Source organism: Phalacrocorax carbo, chromosome 17, assembly GCF_963921805.1.
Source record: "Phalacrocorax carbo chromosome 17, bPhaCar2.1, whole genome shotgun sequence".
Lineage (NCBI taxonomy): Eukaryota > Metazoa > Chordata > Aves > Suliformes > Phalacrocoracidae > Phalacrocorax > Phalacrocorax carbo.
Window position 1 is genome coordinate 11614029 of NC_087529.1, and position 22097 is coordinate 11636125.

The window sequence follows — 22097 nt, forward strand, 5'->3', positions numbered from 1 at the left end:
TATAGTGCAGTCTCCTAATTGTTTTTAGCTATGTTGTATCAAGGAGGTTTCTTTGTCTTGACTGATGGAGAGCAGATTTTCTGGTCTTGGGGCTAACGCGGCGGCAAAGCTAACCTCCTCTATGGTGCCCCCACTCAGTTCTTTTCTGCGGCCGTGCTATTTTAGTGAGCATCGTGAGACCTTTAGAACACATTGGGCTTTCCTGGTGCTGTACCATCTCCCTGCAAGGCCAGGAATGCAGAGGTGCTTCTGATTTGATTTACAAACCATAATACATTTTTTATGAATGCTGAGTGCTGTGCTAATGAGTGGTGCCGGTGTGAGAGCCGGGAGGCTGAGGTCATCTGTTTAGCCCTAGCGCAGGAATAGCAGGGATGAGAGCTGCCTAAGTCCACATCCATTTACTCTCACCCTACCAATAAGGGGGGGAGGGATATATACCCTTTATATGTAAGATTTATTGGCCCGCTAACTCCTTGGCCTCGGTCCGTGGCCTGCCAACGAAAGTGCCATTAGAATTATTCAGCGCACGCCGTATGTATGTGGAGGGTGGAGGAGCCCACAGTCAGCCTCGCGCAAAGGGAAATATGATTTCATTGCAGAAGTCTCCTGGTAAAGTTGGCAGGGCATTGGGCAAAAATAAAAGACTGATGCTTTTGGGCATGAAAGAAGCAAGGTCAAGAGGGGACATATTCTTTACTTAAAGCTAAGAAAGCAATGCGATTTGGTCCTAAGATGGCATGGTATTTTGGTCAGTACATGCAGATCTTGTATAACTACAGATACAAACATACAACATTTTTATTTGGAGGAGAAAGTTTGAAATCTGAAAAAATATTTCCATTCCAAATCAGAACAAAAAGTGCAAATATAAAAAAAACCTATGTGAAGGAAAAAAAAAACAACCCCCAGAAGTTTCAGTGCAGAACTGAAGAGTTGCCCAATTATTTAGACAAACTGAAATTATTTGTGTTTCACATTACTCAGTGTGGTACTTGATAACAGTTCAGTTGGATTCTCTCCACCATGAAAATCCCATTTTCCAAGGAGAAGAACTTTTGGCCCTGCTGGGACACGAAGCTGAGCCTTGAACTCGGGTGCCGGCATCTGCATGAAGCATAGACAGTCCCAGCCCGTGCCTGCAGGATGCACCTCTACAGCAGATCAAGGCGTTGCTGTGCTTGACTATATAGAACAACGCTATATACATAGGTGGGATCATTACTGGAAGTGTGAACTAGTACGTTGTAGCACAGGGAATAAAACAAATTCAGCTTTGTTTTAGGAGCTGGCTTAATGCTCCTCTCTCTCTGCCTAATCTATAATCGCAACTGAGCAGCGCCAGAGCAGTGAAGCCCTCTTTGTTGGCATGAAGATTTAAAGCGAGCATCCCTAGGGACTCTTTTTCTCTTCACACCCCTATTCTATTTCTTTTCATTCCTCAATCAAAGAAAATAAACACTTTGTGAGGATGTGGCCATGCTGCTCGTGGGGTATATCAAGCACATTTATTTAAGGCCCAGCACTGCGAAATAAACCCAGGGCCAGTGGGAACAGATTTCCCTTGGCTGCAAGGGCTGCACACTGTGTGAGCAGCCTCAGGGCTGTGAGTTTCGTAAAGCCTGTCTGGGATGGAGTGTGTTGCTACCCGTAACACGCCTGTGTGTTAGAAGCAGCGGGAGTCGCGCCCCGAGCTCTGCCGGAGCTCGCGCTCCCGGAGGGGAGCGGGGCCGAAGGGGCGAGCACAGCCCCGTCTGCCCCGAGAGCTGCCCTGGGCGCTTCACCAGGTGACAAAGGCTGTAGGTGTAGGGAGGAGAGGCTCTTACCCGAGATGACTTGGGAAGTTTGAAAGGCTGTATGTGGAGGAGCTGGAGAGAACGTGGCTAAGACGATGCCAGCAGAGGCTGCAGATTCCCTGCTGGGAGAGGCTGCTATTTCAGACAGCTTATACTGAAAAAAGGCAGTCACGAATGTAATGAAGATGACTGAGTCAAATCTGCAAGAAAGAGGTAACCTTGGACTTTGCTAGCAACTTCTGTGAGACCGAGAAAAATCTCTAGAATAAACATGATGGGACTTCTAGGCCGGCAGAAGCTGGGTGGAGTGAGAGCTCCAGGATATCTTTCTTTTGGCAGGAGTACGCGGGTTTCTGGCTAAATCAGTCTGAGCAGAATCAGCTGTGTGTACTTAGCCTTCTACAAAACCAGGCAGCTTCAAGAAAGCCAGTTCAGTTGCTCTGTGATCTGAGCTGGCGTTGCTCAGCTCTTCCTCGACAGGAGCAGAATTTTCCTAACTCTGGTTGCACAGACTCCGATAATTTGGATGACTCTTCTCCACAACTGTAGTGCGGTATGGCAGAGTATTTTGAGCGACAGAACTGAGAAGGGAGAGGGGAGGACAAGGCTGAGAATACCACATCGTGTTTGAAGAAGGTGAGATAAATGAATGACAATCGATTGCTCTGATATTCATCTTCAGCCGCGGCATCAGTTTTTGTCAGCTTTGATTTCACAGGGCCTCTTTGGCTCAACAGGTGGCATTGCAGTCATAGATTTCAGCTAAACATGTATTTGTGTAGCATCTGTAGGCTTCGTGACTACTATGAAAAATTATGTATAAGACTGTCCCTTTCGCTTTTCAGTTAAGTTGCTACAGCTGTAGAACTGCACACCTTTGAAATCTTGAGTAATTACATTCTGCTGTTGTCAAAGTTGGTCTGTAGGAGTAAGTTTTAATCTTTTGTGCTGAAGTACTTGAATAAAATTCCTTTTTAAACATGCTTTTTATCATGTCAAGGTAAAAATTTGAGTGTATGCTAATTTTCAGCAGCCTCAAAACAGAGAATAAGTTTAAGGATTTTGCTAAAACCCCACTGAATGCAGTGAAACTTCGACACGCGTGTGCATGTAATTAAATGTGAGAAAAGTTATTCACATCGGGCACAGAAACAATATTTTGTGTGAATAATCACAAAGGAACAGCGCAGATATCACTTGAGCTATAAAGTGTCATAAATTGTTGAGAAATAGAGTGCCTGCATCCAAACACACAGTGTGCTGAAGACGGGCATGGTCTGTTGGCTGCACTTATGAACAGGGAAGGACATTTATTTTGCTGAGTAAAATACTTTTAGATTACTTCCTTGGGTTTAGTGTGTTAGGAGAAGTCAGTCACAGTTTGCTTGTGCTAAATAGCGACTGCTATCCCACTACAACAATAAACAGTGTAAAACCTAAGTAGAAAAGAGTCGATGGCTATATTTTCTTTAAATAATGCCACCTAGAACACAATTTGAAGTGTGTAACCATAGCTGAGTTGAGGAGTGTAGGGGATTCCTTGGTTCCATTTGCCTGGGGTGTGTGTGTAGGCAGCTGTGTGTACTTACGTTCCTCCAAGTTGTGTTGGTTTTGGTGGTGGTTTTTTGTGGGTTTTGTTTGTTTGGGGTGTTTCTTTGGCCCTTGTGTTTTTGCGAATTGTGATGACGCTGTTAATGGTGTAATGGCCTACTTTCTTTTTCAAAGATCCTGAAGTAATTGACTCAAACAGGTTTGACTTACTCTGGAATCAGACTCTCTTTGTTGAGCCCCTTTCCCAGCTGTTACTGAAGCTGGAGGGAGAGGACTGCGGGAGGTTTTCCTCTGGCTGATATGAGCTAAATGTAATTAGAATCCAGTTTTCCTCTGCCTCCATCTCGTATTTAGTATGTGATGTTGAAGGAGGCCATCGCGCTACATATTTTAGAAACACTCGTTATCTGTGTCCTTATAATATGTGGTGCTTACTAAAGCCTGATTTGCAGGAGTGCTCAGCACCCCCAGTAGCTGCTGAAATCAGTGGCTGTGCTTCATTAGATAAAGTGCTCTGTAGAGCTAAGTTCTTTGAAAAAAGACATCTTAGGTGCTTCCAAAATTAGCAGACGTTTTTGACCTGAACATGTCAGGACTGTTGCTGCTACCTGTAAAATAGGAATAGCAAAAAACCTTCATCTGGCTAAACAGCTGTAAAATAGGTCATTGATGTTTGCTGAGCATCTGATACTATTGTGAGAACCTGTATAGAAAAGCCCTTGAGGAAATTAATAATGATGCATTTGGAGGAGGGTGTGACTGGAGTGTAAGTAAACAAGTTTTAGGTCCACACGTTGGACAAAGAGGAGAAAACAAAATCCTGAGTGGCTGCTCGTTAGCTGAATACCCTCCATTCTGCACGGGGAAACAAGAGTGTGTGATCGTGTAATTAAAGATTGTATCATGACGCATATGCACAAGAGGGCTGAATTCGGGTGCTGCTGGCAGCCTTAATGCTGGCCTTTCATAACTCGCAAGTCCTTGACTTCGTAACCTCAATAATGTTGCTTTAATGTAGTTTTTTGTGTGTAATTTAAATCAGCAGCACCTGAAAAGGAACCTTCTGGTTATCAATGGTATTGTTAACAAATGATTTTGGGATGAAAAATCAAAGCAATCTCTTCGCTACAGAAGCACTTTTATAAAACATATCTCAAGCAGACAGCAACTTGCTTTTCTATTGTTTTGCCTTCATCTGTAATCGCCACGTAGCGTCCTGCGGCCCGGTACGGCGTTTCATCTTCAGTCTGTTGCACAACCTTCTCGCACAACACTGAACCGCTTTGTTTTCAGATTTAAGAGAGATGCAGGAGGCAATGGATTGTAGCTTTATGAAAATAAAGCAAAAAACCCAAGACTAAACCTTTCTGCAGAGGTCTCACGACTCGAAGAAACTGCTGGGATTAGTGGATGGGCTACCGCACCCACCATAGTTGACACCATGTCTCCCTTCACCAGTCCCTTGTGTCCTAAAATACTGTAATTTCTACACTTTGAGAATCTTTTTCTCTTTTGATTGCACTTTACACCTGCCTTCCTTTCTCCCTGATGTTGTGTTAAGAGTGTTTGCAATTTTTTTCCCCTAGATAAATGCTTTTGAGGAACTAATTGTGCATTCAGAAGAATACACAGTGCGTTTAACTATCTTATCTGGAGGGAAATGAATGACCATTATAAACGCCTCGCTTTATTTTCTGATTTTTGAAAGATTGCAGGGACTAGTCAGTGCATTGTTTTCAGACCTTTACATCTTGTTGTTACTGCCAGAACTAAAATAACGAATTATGAAATGCTAGAGAGAGGCACTGAAGTCTTAGGGCATTTTCATCCATCAGCTATCAAAATTCTTCCCAAATGTAACAGAAAACACAGCACGAGTCGGTGAAGACTGTCAAGATGTGACGGCAAATTTGGTACCCTCAGACTGGCACCGTTTCCTGATTCTGCGGGAGTTTTGATGCAGCCTGTGCGTTTTGCTGTGCCGGATCCCGGTGCGTGGCGCTGACGGAGCTGCAGCATCTCTCTCGGTGTACTCTCCAGGCACCTTAATTTCTGGCGAGCTAAACTTCTGTAACAAGTGTTCGCAGTCAATATGGAGGTGGTGGTTTTGTCAGTGATTCTGTTTGTGCGGCTTTTTTTTTTTGGTATAGAAAGCCCTTCGGCTGCTTCTTGCTTCTCCTCACGTAACACCCGGGCAAATGAAGCACTTCTGCATCTGACAGCCAGGGCCAAGGTGCTGAGTCTGTCTTATGGTTGTGTCCGTAGCCTGGAAAGAATTCCAAATCAACTTTTGTAGCTACTGAAAATGCAGTATAGTTGGGGTTTTTTTCCCCCTTAATTGGCTTCTTCCTCTGCACTCGTGTTCCTGATCAAACGTGAATTGCTTCTACCTTGAAAATAGGTGAAAGGCTCCAGAAGTACCTTTCTTACAATTCTGATTGACAAGGGTGCTTGGATATCTGAATAGTGGACGGGGCAAACTGGTAGAGTCAAGCTTGCTTTTTTAGTTATTTGTGTTTTAGGTGGAGCATTACATTGACATTTCAGGACTGATTAATAATTTGGGGGTTTTAAAATCTCGTATTTCTTTATATTTCATTTTATTGTTGGAGTGAAGGATAAATTGTTGGGTCATGGTATAAAGTGGTTGTGGACTTTAGCAAGAACCTGAGGGGTGAATAATTGGAATATAGTTGTAGACTGATGCAGTTTTTATTTGGCTTTACTAGCCCTGCACTGTAATCTACTTTTGTATTTAATAATCAGTTTTTAATAGTTGCGCTTTACTGGGGTCACGTTCAGTGCGAATTCAGAAAGTAAGTTCTGGCAACAGTGGAATCACAGCGACGATCCATAAGGATGATTTGGAAAAATCAAGGCTCGAAATCCCTGTGCAGCGCCTCAAATTTTCATCCAGCGCCTGCGGTGCGTTTGCTACGTGGTGCGTTTGCAGTGTTGCTTCTCATCAAGTGTTCCCACAGAGAAATCCTGTAATAAAGGGTGGAAGAGAGTTCTAGTTTTAAGTGGAGTGTAAGTCGTTGTCAGAGGGAAGGCGGCTGGAGAGCGAGGGCAGGAGGGAAGGGCAGCAGTGGGGTCTGGCTCCTGGGAGACGTTCGTGGGGGTGAAGCGCGTACCCCGCAAAGTGGTGTGAAGCACTGCTCGGCTGCCACTGAGGATCTGATTTATAATTAATGAGCTGTCATTTACGTAGCAAGAAGATGGACTCTCCCGAAATAAATCAGGCATAGCTCCCAGAAAGCTTAAGACTTGATGAGAATGCAGTGTGTCCTTCAAGCCTCCTACCTCGAGAAATTATCTGATGTACCCACGGAGGCTGCTTCTCCTCCCCTCACCGAATGCAGGGCTTGGATTGAAATTGTTAATATTAATTGGAGCTGAGGTGATTGCAGTGCCACCCCATCGGGCTTCAGCAGCCCTCCTGCTCGCTGGTGTCGCGGCAGGAGTCTCTTCAGTATGGGCGGCTCTTCTCCGCTATGGCACGTACGGTGGTATCAGGTTGATTAATGTGCCCAATAGAAATAAAACAAATGGAAATTTTTTTAGATTATACAGTACACTCATAAATATTAATGCGCTTTTGTATTGAATTGCATGTAATTACATATTTATACATTTAAGTCACCTTCCTGATACGCTTAAGGCACTTCACTGATGAAAGATATCTCTGAAAAAGATGGTTTTAAACCATGCCTAATACGTTTGTAGGATTTATTTAATAAAGTGTGGGCTTGCACACTGGCAGGAGAGGAGAAAGACCTCCATTAAAGTCTGAACGTGTTGTTCGTAGGGTCTGCTACTTAGTTTGAATCGACTCCATGGGTAGCTGCTGAAAAATACGCCTCAACATGAAATATTACTACATCTCCTTATCTATGTAGATAAGGTCTGTGCAGTCCTGTCACCTTAGAGTAATTACAGCTTATTACTCTAATCATGATGATGCCTGAAGTCTGTAATTAAGATTGTGCTGGCTAATGTAGTAGCACGCAGCATGGTACAGCTATTGTCCTATCTAAACAACAGAAAGATAAAAATTGGACGAGGGAGAAAGGGCAGAAAGTGGGGAAGTGATTTATGCAGGGCCACAGCTCCCAGCCAAGCGCTGCCTCCGCCGAGCCCAGCGGCTTCCCAGAGGGCGGAATCCGCCTCGTGCGCGCCGCTGCGCCGACGGTGTGTCCGAAACCGTCCCGGCAGTTTGCACCCTCAAACGTGAGGCTCCACAGCCCGCGCGATCTCTGTTCCGGCTAGTTTTAACGCGTCCTATCCACCTGTTCCAAGCTTTTAGTATTTTCACGTGTCCTGTCGCAGTCCAGTCTGCAGACGACAAACTTGTATATATTTTCTAGCTACATATGTATTTTAAGGCCAAATCATCTATCTGTTGAAAGCAATGAGAGGTTCTACCATACAATTCAATAATGCAAGGTTTTGACCCACAGCACTCTGTAATTTTCTCTGCAGCGATGTCAGCCGGTGAAGCGCAGACGGCGGCTCTGGAGGAACATGGTTGTCTAAACACCAATCTTTATGTCTAAATTTCATAGTAAGCCCACCCACCGAACTGGATTTAAGGCCTGCTTTCACAGTTTGCAGAACTGCAAGCTGTGTACAGACGGAGCTCCCTTCCCCTCTGGTCGTGAGCAGAAGCGGCACCTTAGTTTTGGAGACTTCTGCAGATTGTTCCTTCTGCCTGGGAAGATACGTTTTCAGAGTTTGCAAAGGCTTTGTGAAGCTGCTCTCACTCGTCTTTGCTGTAGGTGCATATGTAGAGTCTTCCATCCCAGTTCTGACATGAGCTAAACTTTGCTTTAGGGGTATCTTGACAATTCAGGAAACTTTATGCAATAGGCTAGAACATGGGCTTCTTATGGAGGAGGTTATGCCCATAGCGAGCTGCAAAATTTGACCCATCTTACACCCTCTTTAAAGCTAATGGGAGCTAGTAATTTCTTGATGGCAGTTCTAGCCCCATTAGACATTTTATAAGTTTCTGGAAGCCTGCCACTGTTTCATTTAGATCCCTAGCTTTAAAAAAAAAACCAACAAAACCCTCAAAAGCTATTTAGTCATTAGGGGAATTTTTTTTTTTTTTCCCCAGAAAGTTTCCCTCTCTTCACTTCTTCAACCTTTCACATTTAAAGTGAATTCTCTTAATAGCTGTCCTACCTACAAATACGAGCTCTGTGTTTTAACAGAAGTCCTGTGCTGGTATAACGTGCTATTTGTAAAGCACTGGATTTTTTGATACTGAGCTGAAAAAATAAAGACTTATGTTCACCATTAGCAGCATGATGATAGTTGTCTGGAGGCACAAATCTGTTCTGCGATAGAATATCTCGTTGTTTCAATAGACTGCATTGGCCGACTTGTCATTCTGGTGCTTTCCTGCTGCGTCGCAGTTGCTCCGAGGAATCGCAGTGCTACCTGGCTTGCCGGTTTATTTCACGAAGTGCCGCTGCATGGGCTGAGGGTGGGAATGGCTGGGCGAGGCGCTCTGCGCTTGCTACCGCGTATTCGTGCTTGCTGTAGTTGCTCTTTTGTGAAGCTGTTGGTGATGAGAATTGGTGAAACTGTAACCGTAATATGTGACACGTGAGAATTTGCCGTCATGCACTTGTGGCATATATCTAAATCTAAACCCTTCCTGGGAAGGGAGGTTCAAGTTGTGCTCAGAAAAGTGATTCTTCCGGCTTTATTTTAACTTGGGCTTGCTCTGCCTACAGTGCTTTTCACAAGTAGATCTCAAAGCATGTTGTGACAATCAGTGCTACTAATGACTCTTTTTTTATTAGCTGGGGGAACCAGAAAAGAGAGACATGACATTCTGAAAATCTGGCTTTACAGCTAAGGATGCTAAAGATTTTTTTTTTATGAGCTTGGATGAAGCTCCTAACTCTTCTGACATGAGTAACACTGTGTGAAGAAAAGCTTAGGATATTTCCCATGGTGTCTTAGGTGAAGAAAACGTATAGCTTAGGAATCTTCCATTCTGCCTTCTTTAATGCTTGTAAAATTACTCTTTTGACCAAATATCATATTTGAGTGTCAACTGTCTTCAGTTTAATTAACGTTCTCATTGGTTTTAGTTATGAATTTTGTGAAGCTCTTGTGTTTTAGGCATTTAGGGAGCATCCTTTAATTAAAGCCAAACTGATTTTTGCCTTTAGGCATGGGGCTTTTTGCATTAAAAGGTGGAATAATTTGAATTAGATTCTCCTGAACCTGAATCTTTTTGTGACACAGGGACCAACAACCCAATTTCTTTCTTGCTGTCAGTTATAATATTAAGTGACAATAAACAGACACATGAAGGCTTACAAGATCATATAGTGCTTGATGGTAGGGCACGGAGAGCTTTCAGTCAAAGCAGTCAGGCATGTTAGAGTATGCCTGAAGTATTACACTAGTTAAGTAATACGCCCCTTACGTGGAAATACTGTACTCTTACGTGTGGAGCTCTAGGAGTAGATGTGACTTAGCAAATTATATTTGTTAGATGCACAATATGCATTGTAATTTACACCTTTCCAATAGCTTCTAATTCTTCTCTCCCAATGCCCCTCAAGCCTCCTCTTCCTCTGCCTTTATAATTTTGTGTTACTGGAGAATTTTTTTCAAGTAACATTTATTTGAAACAAAAATATGAATTCTTTGTGTTATAGGTTATCAGTAAGAATATACAGTGGCTGTAGGCTAAGTGACAAAACTTGTGTTTATGTTACAAGACTTGAGTGTTTTTTATAGACAGCGTTGATTCTGGGGTTTAAAGGAGGGTCAGTAACAAAGTTTTTATAAACCTTTTTTCTCCCCCGCCCCCGATATGTGGAAATCTGCTTAGGTCAGGCTTCAGGGAAACATCCACTGCATTCAATTGAGATTCATTGGCTTTAATTGGATTTAAGTCAGCTCTGGCCTTGTCCTGTCCAATACAAGAAATAATAACAATAAATGTAAAAAGCCGAGCCTTGTTTAAATCAAAGACTATTGTTAATTTAAACATTATAAACGTATGCTGTTTTCTAAATGGATGCTTACTTGATACATGAGATGTGTTCGGGAATTATGAGGTTGACAGTATGAAATCTAAAGGAGTATGTGTCAGCTTCTGTGCACTCCATCTTACAGACTTTATTTTGCATTTGCCTCTCTCTTGATTAAGTGCACACCAGCGAAGGCTGCTTTCTCCTTTTCTGGTGACTGTAGCATTGCCTCGAGCATGCTTTGGTGGTCACCTAGAATTGCTGCTTAAAGAGGATGACCAAATCAGAGCCGTATCTTAAACGCTGTATTTTCTCTTCTCTTCTTCCCCCCGCTCCCTCCCTCTGCAGAAGGACGTGGCTCTGAAACCTCAGGAACGCGTGGAGAAGCGACAGAACCCTCTAGCCAAGAAGAAACGGGAAGCACTTACCAATGGGCTGTCATATCTTCCGAAAAAGAACAGACTTCACCACCACCAGTACAGCTCCGACCGAGAAAATGATCGTAATCTTTGTCAGCACCTTGGGAAAAGGAAGAAAATACCGAAGGGCCTCAGACAGGTGGGAGACGGGTTATCTGTTGGGGGGAGGGAGGGCTTTGCCGGTTGGCACGTGATACGTAGAAGCGGATTTCTCATTTTGTTGGATCACGTGTTTTAACCCCTTTGTAGTTGTTTTATTCTTGGGCTCTCGGGTCCCGCTTGGTACCATGACCTGGTACTAGAAGAGATGAATTGAGTGGGAAAGCAAGCGGCATATTGATGCTAGAGCCGAGCTGATTAATAAATGTGCAAATGTTGGAAATGCTTTCCATAGGCTGGCTGTGAGACTGTCAGGGCAAACAAATGTGGCCTCCCTCTCACGCTGTTAGGCCGACTTTGCGCTATAAATACGCCTTCCTGTCTTCAGACTTTGTACACCGAAGCGTCAGACCCCCTCGATCATCAAGGGCGAGGTGAGATAATTGCGAGAGGGGCAGCTGTTAATCAAGACAAAGCTCTAAGACTGATTACGGTACGAGGAGCTCATTTGTAGGATGTCAGTGGTACCGGTGTGTGCTCTTTTGGGTAACTAATCACCTACCCATAAGCAAGAACCTCCTGCCTTCCCAACGCTGGTGTTCCCTTACTGTGGGGCGCGTGCGAGCAGATAGCATCCAGGGCTGCAAAGCTTGAGGCTGGAAATCTTGAACTCTTATTCAGGACTGTGCGGTGCTGTGTTTCTTCTTTTTAAAAAAGAGGAAAGCGTGACAAGTGTGATTCCTCTGGTGAGCAGGATGCAGAAAAAAGAGCCACGTTTTGCTTTTTTGGTAATGAATAAATATCCCTTGTGTGTTTTATTATATATAAAAGACTAAATTAGAGCTGGGCATTTTAAGTATAGCATGTGCCTGTATGATCATTTAGCTCATTGTCTGCGAAACTGAAGTCTAGAGTGATAAAGAGGTCAGCTTTGACCTAAATTTGAGTGATATTAATGACTCTTTAACCAAAATTTATACATCCAGTGGAGATGGTGGATATTCATTGAATGAGTCTTCATCCTTGTTTCATGCAAATCAAATGTTGCTTTGCAGAGAAACGTAGAAAATAGTGAGAATTCACTGCTTCTCAACTTGTAAGCTCAGGGAAATGGAAGGAGCATTGAAGATGACAAGTACATTGACTTGTATTCAGTTTTGATATTCAGAGTTACGCAAACTGGTAAAAAATATGTTTTCATGATTATTTTTAAGCCTGTACTGTATATAGATATAAGAGATTATAGAGCGCTTCAGCAAAGCAAAACAATTGTAAAATGCTAGTTCTACACTACCACACCCGTTAAAGATATTTCTTCTAATTTAATTGTACTTTGTATTTCAAAGGGAGGTGGGGAAGCTCTTCAGGAGAGCTGAGGCAGTGGCTACGTTATGAGTAGACATTGAAGGTTTCTGTTTTCCTGACTGTTCTCTGTGTTCACCTATGCGGTCTTCACTCGGTTCCCTTTTAGTACGTCCAATGGTAAATGTACGTGCTTTGTGCCGTAGGAACTGGCCTTCGTAAAAGCTGACTTTTTGCACCGTTTGATTCCCCTGGCATAGCCCACTACCGGGTGAAACCTTTTTGCCCGGTACTTAAGCAATGAAGGAATCGGCCTCGCTGCTGATGGAGGTTATTTGTGAGGTTATGTTTTTAAGAATAAATATATACTGGCTCGGAAGGTATTGAGTTGACAAATGTCATGGAAAATGGTTTTCCTTTTAGCTGATAAATCTGAGTACTCTGCTTAATTCCTGAGGGATAAGGCTGAGACGAAATAAAGTATCTTGCTCAATATAAATCTAATACATTTGGTGTAGGGGTATAGCTCCTTAGATAAGAACATTTTAGTCTCATGAACAGTTTAGGTGCTGACAAATCCAAGTGGCTTTGGCACTTAGACGTGGAAAAAAGATGTCACGGAAAAGACTATAAAGCTTATTTGAAAAGACATACCCGCAACCTTTATATATAGTATTTCTGCTAAGCATTTGCTGTCGTCTTTCAAGACAAATGGTGAAGACCTCAAAAAAAGCAGGAAAACTGTAAGTTCTGAGGATGGTTTTCTCTGATCATTAACACTTCTCCTCCTAGACGGACTCTTGGCTGCACACCTTGGGTGTGTTTCCCCGCGCAGCTCCATATAACTGAATTCCTGGGCTTGCGATGGGAAGTAAACTTGCTTGTCAGCCTCCTCCGATGACAACAAACGAAAAATCGGGCCCACTGGCGTTCTGTGCTTGACGAAGTAAGAGGGTCCAAAGCCAGCTTGGTGTTCTGGATGTACACAGCGTCCTTGCCATGTTAGGGCTATACATTTTATACCTAAAGAACGTGTCTTGCCCCTGCTGTCCCTGGAGGAATCTGGAATTGCCCCATGGGACTGTTGCAGTTGGATGGCAGGATGCAGCCTCGACGCCGTCGCTCGCGTTCCTGCGCTGGCGTAAGACCTTGGCTGCAGTCTGTCTCTGTTGGGAAATGTTTTATAGCTGGAGATCTTGTGCGTTGTTTTACCAGTAGTTAACAGTCCTGTCTGATACACCTTTCTGTGAAATCTGTTATCGGCTGGAAGGAACTCTCACACGCGGGATTTACGGTATGAAGCTCCCTCGTCAAACAGATTGAGTTGAAGTCAGCTATTGGAAGGACTGCTAATTAGTTTTCAGAGAAAATCCTTGCAGTATTCATGCAGGTATTTATCCAGCTATGCTGAAATGCCTACAGGTTTATTGAAATCCAGAAAATGTGAAACTGTAGGTTAATTAACGCTCATATTTTACTAGCGAGAAGACTTTTGAACTCTGCTTTGTGAGCTTTTATAAATGTACTTATTAAAATGCCTCAAGGAAATTTTAGTTGGTGTTAAACAAACATAAGACTCATCAGGCTATCGCTCCAGCATTTTAAATTTAATTTCCTTGATGTTAATTGGTGATGGCATATTTTTCTGTTTTCTCTAAAAACCATTTGGAAATCTTAAAGTGAACTTTTTTAAAGTAGTAAAAGGGTGGCAAAAATTTTGGAGCTTTTAGTCCACAAGGTCCGAGCTGAGCGGGGCGTGCTAGGAAACAATGAGTTTTCATTGCAGAAGGATTGTTGAGAGTATTTTGATAGCGAGAGGGAAGGATCGTTTCTCTTTATTCAGTGGGTGCGTGTTTTGGAAAGAGCTGAAGACGCTCTGCTACCTCTGCGTTTCCTGCTTTGTTTTCTTTATCTGCTGTGAGATTCACACGCCTTCTTGCAGAAAAGGATCATCTTTGGCATATGCTTCTAAACCAGCAACCTCTGCGCTGGGCAAGTGGTACATTAGCTGGCTTACGTATGCATGAGAGCCAACTGCTGCTGGGCTCTACTTTAACTGGTCGATTCCAAAGACTTGCAGAATATCAAATCCCAATCCCAGATATCATGTGAGTGCAAGGAATGAGATGAACTGATAATGAATAAGGGGCAGATAATGAATAAAGGGAAGAAAATTCATTTTGGAGAGATGAGTTAGGAGGTGAATTTTAATGAGATAAAGGAAAAATGGGAAGAACAGCAAAAAAGGATACACTGCTGGCTCTGGCAGTCATCAGCTATAAGCATTATAAACTATTCACTTTAACCTCGTAGTCCATTACATGAATCTGTTAAAGGGGAGGGAGGGAAGTACTGAAGCTCTTCCTTCTCAGAATTAAGTCCACATTCCCCTTGGCAGTCTCGCCCTAAATCTATGCATCTTAAATTTCAGAGTGCTGAGGCTTTTGGTGGCGGGTCTGGATGGCCGCTGTCGCCCCCGTCACCATCGCTTGCCACCATCACATTGATAACTGTGTTGCAGATGTACTTAGCGCACGCTTGTCCTTTGGCGCAGAGGTGTTTGTGTGCTTCAGTGCAGCCAGTCTCTGGTGCAGAGGGTGGAATAACCGTTGTGTGATCTGCATTTAATCTCGCTTACAGTCAGGAATGGCTTTTGCATGCTCTTAGACAAGCCTATACATGACAGGTAGTGAGAGCGGAGCGGGAGGTGGGTGTTGGCGGCATGGGTTGCGGTGACATTGGTCGGGGAGCTGAGCAGATGGGTTTGATTGTCACCGGCAGTGTGATTCCAGTGAGAACTGACTGTGGTGACAAGCGATTTACAATGTGCTATTTACAGTTTGGGTTTGCAGTCTCTCAATGACATCTGAGTGCTCTTTAGCAACTGCTTTCATTACTGCTTTTCTAAGAGCTGTTAATTGAAAATGAAATTGTGGGTGGGCTTTGGGAGTGCAATAGCAGCTACAAGTATTATACGCGACCGTGGAGAACTGCTTAGTTTCTTTGATTCCCAACTTGGAGCGCTGTGCAGCAGCAAGGGAAAAAAGGTGTCTATATTTGTGCAGCGTGACGTTAGACACCTTGGAAATACCGCATACAACATGCGTAGATCCATAATGAGTGATAGAGGCTTGGATCTCCTTTTACCTAGCTGCTGTGATTTGGGATTCCATCACCGGCAGCCAGTGGATTTCAGTGCCTGTAAAACTGCTGAAGATCAGGAAGGAACCCAGGCCAGGAAAGTAGCTTAGGCAGGACGAGAGAGGGGTTTGCAAGGCGTGCGGCTGCGTTTGGTCTAGTTTTTGCACTGTTGGAGGCCTGGCTCTGTATGACTGAAGTTAAAGGAAACATTGCTGCCGACCTGTAGAGCGTGGGGCAAACTTGCATGCCTTAGCGGTGCCAGCTAGGCATGAGGTCAGTGGTGATGCTGCCATGCAGCAATGGAAACGGGGGTAAAGTTTCTTTCCATTCTGTTTGTGAAGAGAGAGGTTGGGTGGGTTGGTTGGTTGTTTTTTTAATTTCAAAATACTAGCACAACCACTTTGAAATGACTAGGTTTGCTGTTTGGTTTGAAACTACACGGCATGGTTTGATATGTGCAAGTGTTGCCAACAGGTTGAAATAACCCAAAGCAAGTGTCGCGAGCAGCAGGGCTTTGCAGGGGGCACTGGTTCAATGAAACTTTGTCCGCTGTGCGTTGGCATTGTGGACGCAGTTTATTTGGATTTATTTGCCAATCCATGCTATTAACGACATTCAATTTGAAAAATAAACTATGAAATGACCCCAAAAAAATCAGATTAGAGCACTGAAAGTATAGACAGGGACAAAAACAGGTAACTGTGCGTGAGGGGATGTAATGATACGTGGGAGAAGATGCTCACGTGATAGAGATAAGTAGATCTGGGATTTGAGAAGCCTTTGCAGGATGGAGAAGGAGGAACACATCTATGGGAAAGGCGAAGGGGTGAGGCGGTTGGGGCTGTGCACAGGCTGGGCAGCGTGGTTTTTCAGTGGGGTGGATGTTACACAAGGTGTGCGTGTGGAGGGTTATGGCCAAGGAGACGGCCCGTTCTGTGAGTTAACATCGTCTGTGTCTGCTACTGCCCGGCTCAGCGGTACCTAGTCTACCATCGCGCTGTTAAAATGTTGAGTGCTTTGTGCTGGCCGGTGGGTAATTTCATCCTGGGAGGGGAACCACGCTTTATTTTGCGCACACGCACGGTATATGGATTTCTGTATGAGTGAGAGAACGCGTGTCTAAAAGATAGGTTGTTATTCAGTCACCCATCTCGTTTCCCCCTCAGAAACTGCCACTGGTGACAAACAGTGCTTCAATTACAAGTGTTTTGTGATTCTCGACTGCTGTTTGCCTCTGATCAGAGGCCACAGAAATCTCCAGCTGCACTTAACCTGCAGTCACCATATCCAGTGCGTCATCTGTGGAGGCACCCAGCTGCTCGAAAGCATCCAAACAACTTCTGGGCCCCGATAATATATAATTGAGCTCAATGGGCACAGAAAAGATTGTTGTTCTCTATAGAAAGGACTGAAAAATGATGTGTTGCTTCACGTGCCTGTTGTTCTGCGCTGTGCATTTCCCCCTTCCCCCAGGTTTAATGAAGTTCCTGAATAGGCCCTTTGGATTCCTTGAAAACACGCACAAAACCAGACACATAATGTGAAATCCAGAGCCATTCACAAAAGCAAGCGTGGCAGGATGCAGCTAACAGTTTCCGAGCGCGGCGAGGAGCTGCGCGCCGCGGCAGCCGAAGCAAACACCTGCATTCATTGATCAGCCGCTCGTCGAAGCTGCCACTTTCCTGAAGATTTGCCTGCAGTGACGTGTCGCAGGCGTTTCCCCCCCTTATAATCACCAGTTTCACCTGCAATTTTTCAATAAGCTATTGAATTATACCTCTCTAAATGATACACTGCAAATCCAGCGGGTCCTAATTGCTAATGATGGTTCTGAAAGACTTTCATTTGACTGTAATTAGGTTTGCAAGCAATCAGCTGCCCTTATCAGAACTGAAAACACATATAATGTAAAATACGGGCTGGTGGTAATGTAGCGTTGTCTTAAAAGGAGGAGGGAAGAGGAAGATGTTTTATTAGGAGAAGCTGTGACATATTTTAACACCTTGAAAACATCATGTGTGAAATTAATTCTGTTCAGCATTATACCATCTGGCAATGTTATTGTTCTGTATATATTGCCATGTAAAGCGCGCTTTTTTTCGTCTAGGTATGAGCCTGTGTTTGAAATAGTAATCATGAGTCAAATCGATTACTAGGGATGTTATCCCTGCTAGACAGGTTAAAAATACGTATTGGGAAATCCCGTGGACTCAAAATGGCTTCCCCACGGAGAGCTTCGCTTGCAGGGCTGGTGAAATCGGAAGAAAGGGGCCTTGTTTTTGCCATGGCCCTCTCTGTGAATAAGCGCGTGTGCTCAAAGGTAAGAGAAACTCCACCTATGTTTATTGAAGCTGAAGTATAAAATGCCTATATCTTAGACTCAGTACTATGATATCACACTACTGTTTTGATCCTGTCTGCACGCTCCTGCGTTAAACACCCAGCTCAGCGCCTCCTGCGAGAGCTAACAGGCATTAGTGGCTCGTGTCGTCAGGCTCCAGCGCGGGCACGGGGAGTCCCCCTTTGTAGACGCAGAGGAATATAAGCTTAAAATGGGGTTACAACGCGGTGTTTGCCCACTCTTTGGCAGGTCTCTTAACCAGGGCTTGAATGTGAAGTGGTCATACCTGACAGTCGCCGGTGTAATTATCGTGATAGTGTTAGTCCTAGATGGGAGAGCTTGTGCGGCCGAGCAGAGTGTGGAAGAGCTTAGGTCCTATCTAGAAACAGGAATAAATGGTGGGATATTAGTATCTCCCAGGTTTCTCTGAAGCTGATGGTGTGAGCTGGTTGCACCTGAGATGTGGGAGAAGGGTGCCTCTGCTTTCACCTACCGTCGCCGTTGTGTTGCAGGCGATCAGGCTGGTAAGATGATGAGCAACTTTGCCATGTTTTTATTTCTGGTGCAAATTTTGCCACTGCTTTGTGATCTGCCCTGCTGCATCTCACTTCGTCTTTTGGCTCCAGCGTATGCAGCTGTGAAACGGAGTTGCCGGGGAGGTGTCACCACCCTGTCACCAGACCCGGTAATGCGCGATAGTGCCGCTGTGTGCACCGCTCGCCCGCTCCATCCAGTGTAACAGAAACTCCCAGCAAATGCCAAACTGAAGAAAGATTAGAAACAGAGGCTTTTGGGTTAACCCGATTCTGTTAATCGATTGGATATCTTGAGAATAAGAGTAAAAAAAAATTTACTGTGCATGGAGCAGTTATTGTCTCCCAGGATTATCTTTTTTTCTTTTAATGTTGGCATCCTACTTTAATTGAAAACTTAAATGATTATTAAAGGTGCTGTATTGGGAAGTGAACCATATTTTAAATGTGCAATGCAATCAATTCTTTTCTTAAAGGTTCCTAAGTATGATACCAATAAGGAATTAAGGAAAAAATTAATTTTGACTGAGGCTGCTTAGGGATAAATTAAGCTCTATCTTAAGTGATATAAGACAGTATAATAAAGTGACCATACTGAAATAAAAAAAAAAAAATCCAGTACTTTAAAAAAAATCTTTTTTTGTATTCTACAAATAACTTAAATCTAAGCCAAGACTTCTGACCTCTAGGTTTGCCTGTGTATTAGCTGGAAGGACAGCAGCTCATCCTCAAATTTGTTACGAAAAATTTGAAGTATTGAAGCTACGTTACTTAATTCTTCTTTTTTCCCGCCCAAACTCTGTGGCTGTAGCATCCAGCTGTGGTTGCGCAGGGCCCGTCAGCGGGCACCGCGGGGAGCGGGGGCTGTGCGCGGGTGCTGTTCCTGCTGTGCCACCCGATCGGGCGGGCAGGTGGGCACGGGGGGGCTCTGATACCCCGCTGCCAGCACCGCGGTTGGGGAAGGGCTGGGGGAGCAGGAGAGCAGCCTCAGGAGCGTGTCAGGCTCCTGCGCGATGCTTAGTCTTAGGTTTCTGTCACCTTAGGTCGAGCTCCTGAGTGCCGTAACTCCATAGATTCAGGGGCTTGGGCCCAGGCTGTGTGCTTGAAAAATGTGTGGGGACACTTTAAAGTGTCAGTGAACAACACCTGGAGGAACTGTTCCCTTATCAAGCAGTGTGGAAGGCTCCCTAGTTTGGCCTTTCCAAGGGGAATCACACAGAATCACAGAATCCCAGGTTGGAAGGGAGCTCAGGGATCATCTAGTCCAACCTTTCTGGGAAGAGCCCAGCCTAGACAAGACGGCCCAGCAGCCTGTCCAGGCGACTCTTGAAGGTGTCCAACATGGCCAAGTCAACCCCTTCCCTGGGGAGATTATTCCAACGGTGACTGTCCTCACTGTGAAAAATTTCCCTCTCGTGTCCAATCAGAATCTCCCCAAGAGCAACTTGTGTCCATCCCCCCTTGTCCTCTCCATGGGACTCCTTGTGAAAAGGGAGTCTCCGTCATCTTTGTAGCTGCCCCTTAAGTCCTGGTACGTGGGGATGAGATCCCCTCTGAGCCTCCTTTTCCCAAGGCTGAACAAACCCAGCTCTCCCAGCCTAGCCTCGTATGGCAGCTTCCCAGTCCTCTGATCATCCTGGTGGCCCTTCTCTGGGCCCCTTCCAGCCTGGCCACATCCTTTTTGTACAGCGGGGACCAGAACTGCACACAGCGCTCCAGGTGTGGCCTGACCAGCGCTGAGTAGAGCGGGGTGACAGGTGGGAAAAAGAGGCAATTCCTTGAATTCAGTAGGTGGGATATTTTCCAAAAGCAGTATTCCTGCTTTTGTAGCTGACTTGTTACAGCCCCTCTGAAAAGGAGGGAGGCTGTGATTCCCCTCGGTCTGAACAGCTATGTTTTTGGCCGAGATCTATTAGAAGAGGAAAATAAACAGCAGTGTTACTGCAGCCTGGTAAGCTAAAGCAGTGTGAAATTGGGGTACCGAGCTCGCGCGATTGCTGTCCCGGTTTGCAGTGCTCTGTGGTGCCCTTGCGGAGCCTTCCCTGGATTTAGCCTGGCGGCGGCTGTGGGGCAGCAGCCCTGACCAGCCCCAGGGGCCACCTGCCTCCCCAGAGGCCGCACGCTCCCGCTGCTGAAAGAAATGTGTGTGTGTGCATTGCTGAACTTCCCGCTTTCTATTTCGTTTCAGCCAAAACGAACTGTGCATAAAGCTCAGGAAAATTATAGATCATCTTCCCCAGCCCAGAGGAGGTATTCTCTGCTTCATGTAGTTTCACAAGTCAGAATGTTGCATTTCTCTAAAATTAAGACATTTAAAATTTTGTTTGTGCCCAAACCCACTGGAATGGAACGAATTTTTAAATATAAGTCCCCTTTTCCTACGTTTAACCCTTTTTCATACGATGTGAACTTTATGCCCTAGGAAAGCCTCTTTGTTATTAGCAAAAATGGGACATAGTCTTATTTTTTATACCGAGCTTGCTGTAGTCTTGAATAATTCAAAGGGGTATTTTGAATCTGTTCCGTTGCCAGTTAAAGAACGCAGTATGGCCATTACTACAAAAGGCCGTGACTCCTAAAACAGACAAAACAAACTTGTCCTTTTGTCCTGACCTTTCTCTGGAACAATTTTCTCAGCTCAGTATTAAAATACAGTGAGGTTATATGAGAGAAGATGGGAGAGATACCCTTAAGTAAAAGTTATTGTTGCTTAAAGAAAAAAAAAAAATTAATAGACGACAACTGCAAAAATGACTGTGGTTTTGCATTTCCAGTGCTGTTGGGAGTTTGTCTCTAGTAGGCTGTGACGAAATACCTACTCCTGATGCTTCTAATTTTCCATTATTTAATAGACAGTGTGGGATCAATTTTGCGTTTATCCTTTTGTATTGGGTCAGCTGTTGCAAAGATTATTCAAATGTGTCACTCTAATGTGAATGGACTTTCTTGAAGAAGTCCTAAACTTGTACCAAAGCCCGCCCTCACTCAGGAAAGTGCACGAGCATGTTCGTAGCCGTTGCTGCGTTCCTGCTGCCTGTTTTCTTGCACTGCTGATCTCTCTGAGCAGTCGTAGTGACCTGTTTTCAAGAAAATTGAGTTCTCCACTTTCTCCAGTTAAAGAAGAATCGCCATTACAGCTGAACCACAGTTCCTCCTAGTAGAGAAGACACCAGAAGAATGTTCTCTCTGTAGTCCAACAAAATGAAGACACAGAAATAGGATGACAGCCTTTCTAGATCTGTCCCCCGTGTGAACATCTCTGAGGCATAAGATCTATTTAAGGTAAAGGAAAAGTTTGGCAAAAGACAGCATGGGTGTAAACTGGTGTAGAATAAGTGTTAGCGGGAAGTTAAGCTTTCAACCCAAAGCCTAGTGAGATCCTGCAAAAAATTGTGGGAGGAAGAAGCAGGAAAACAACTGGTTTGGAGGCACAAGCTGATTTAGATCATATAAAAAGAGCAAGCTACATGCCATTAAAGTCTCTGACAGCAGAGAGCTGAATCACTGACCTCAAAGTTCCCATGTACTGTATGCCTGTTTGCCTTCCCGGTCAGTAGAGTTACAAATAGATGTAGGAACCTGCATGTTTAAGAAAGGAGAATCGAGTTCCCTCTCATGCAGCTTTTTTTCTGCAAGAGCAGAGAAACAAGAGAGAGAAAACCCCAAGTTTTCTCATAAAATACAGCCAGGCCTGAGCCCGGCTCACTTGCTAACCCTTCCCCAGTCTCCCAAGGCTAAAGAAGACCTTAAATTAATAAAAATAGTAAAGCTGAGAGTGGGTGTAGAACTGGAAACTGGCATTTAATACTTTTAAGAGATTTAAGGTTGGCTTTGTCTAAATATTTCCATAAAAATATTTTAATCGTAAGCAGGTGGATTTTACCCTAGCCATATAAAGCAGCAAACATTTGGTA

The 22097-nt window shown here is 44.3% G+C and overlaps 1 protein-coding gene across 5 annotated transcripts in view; it reads left to right on the plus strand.

Annotated features, from left to right (window-relative positions):
- Window positions 1–22097, plus strand: part of AUTS2 (activator of transcription and developmental regulator AUTS2) — a 792628-nt gene that overhangs the window by 202895 nt on the left and 567636 nt on the right. For all 5 annotated transcript variants that reach the window (XM_064468137.1, XM_064468136.1, XM_064468140.1 and 2 more), the window contains exon 2: window positions 10697–10906. In XM_064468137.1, coding sequence (XP_064324207.1) covers window positions 10697–10906 — 210 coding nt within the window. The remainder of the gene's footprint in view (window positions 1–10696; window positions 10907–22097) is intronic.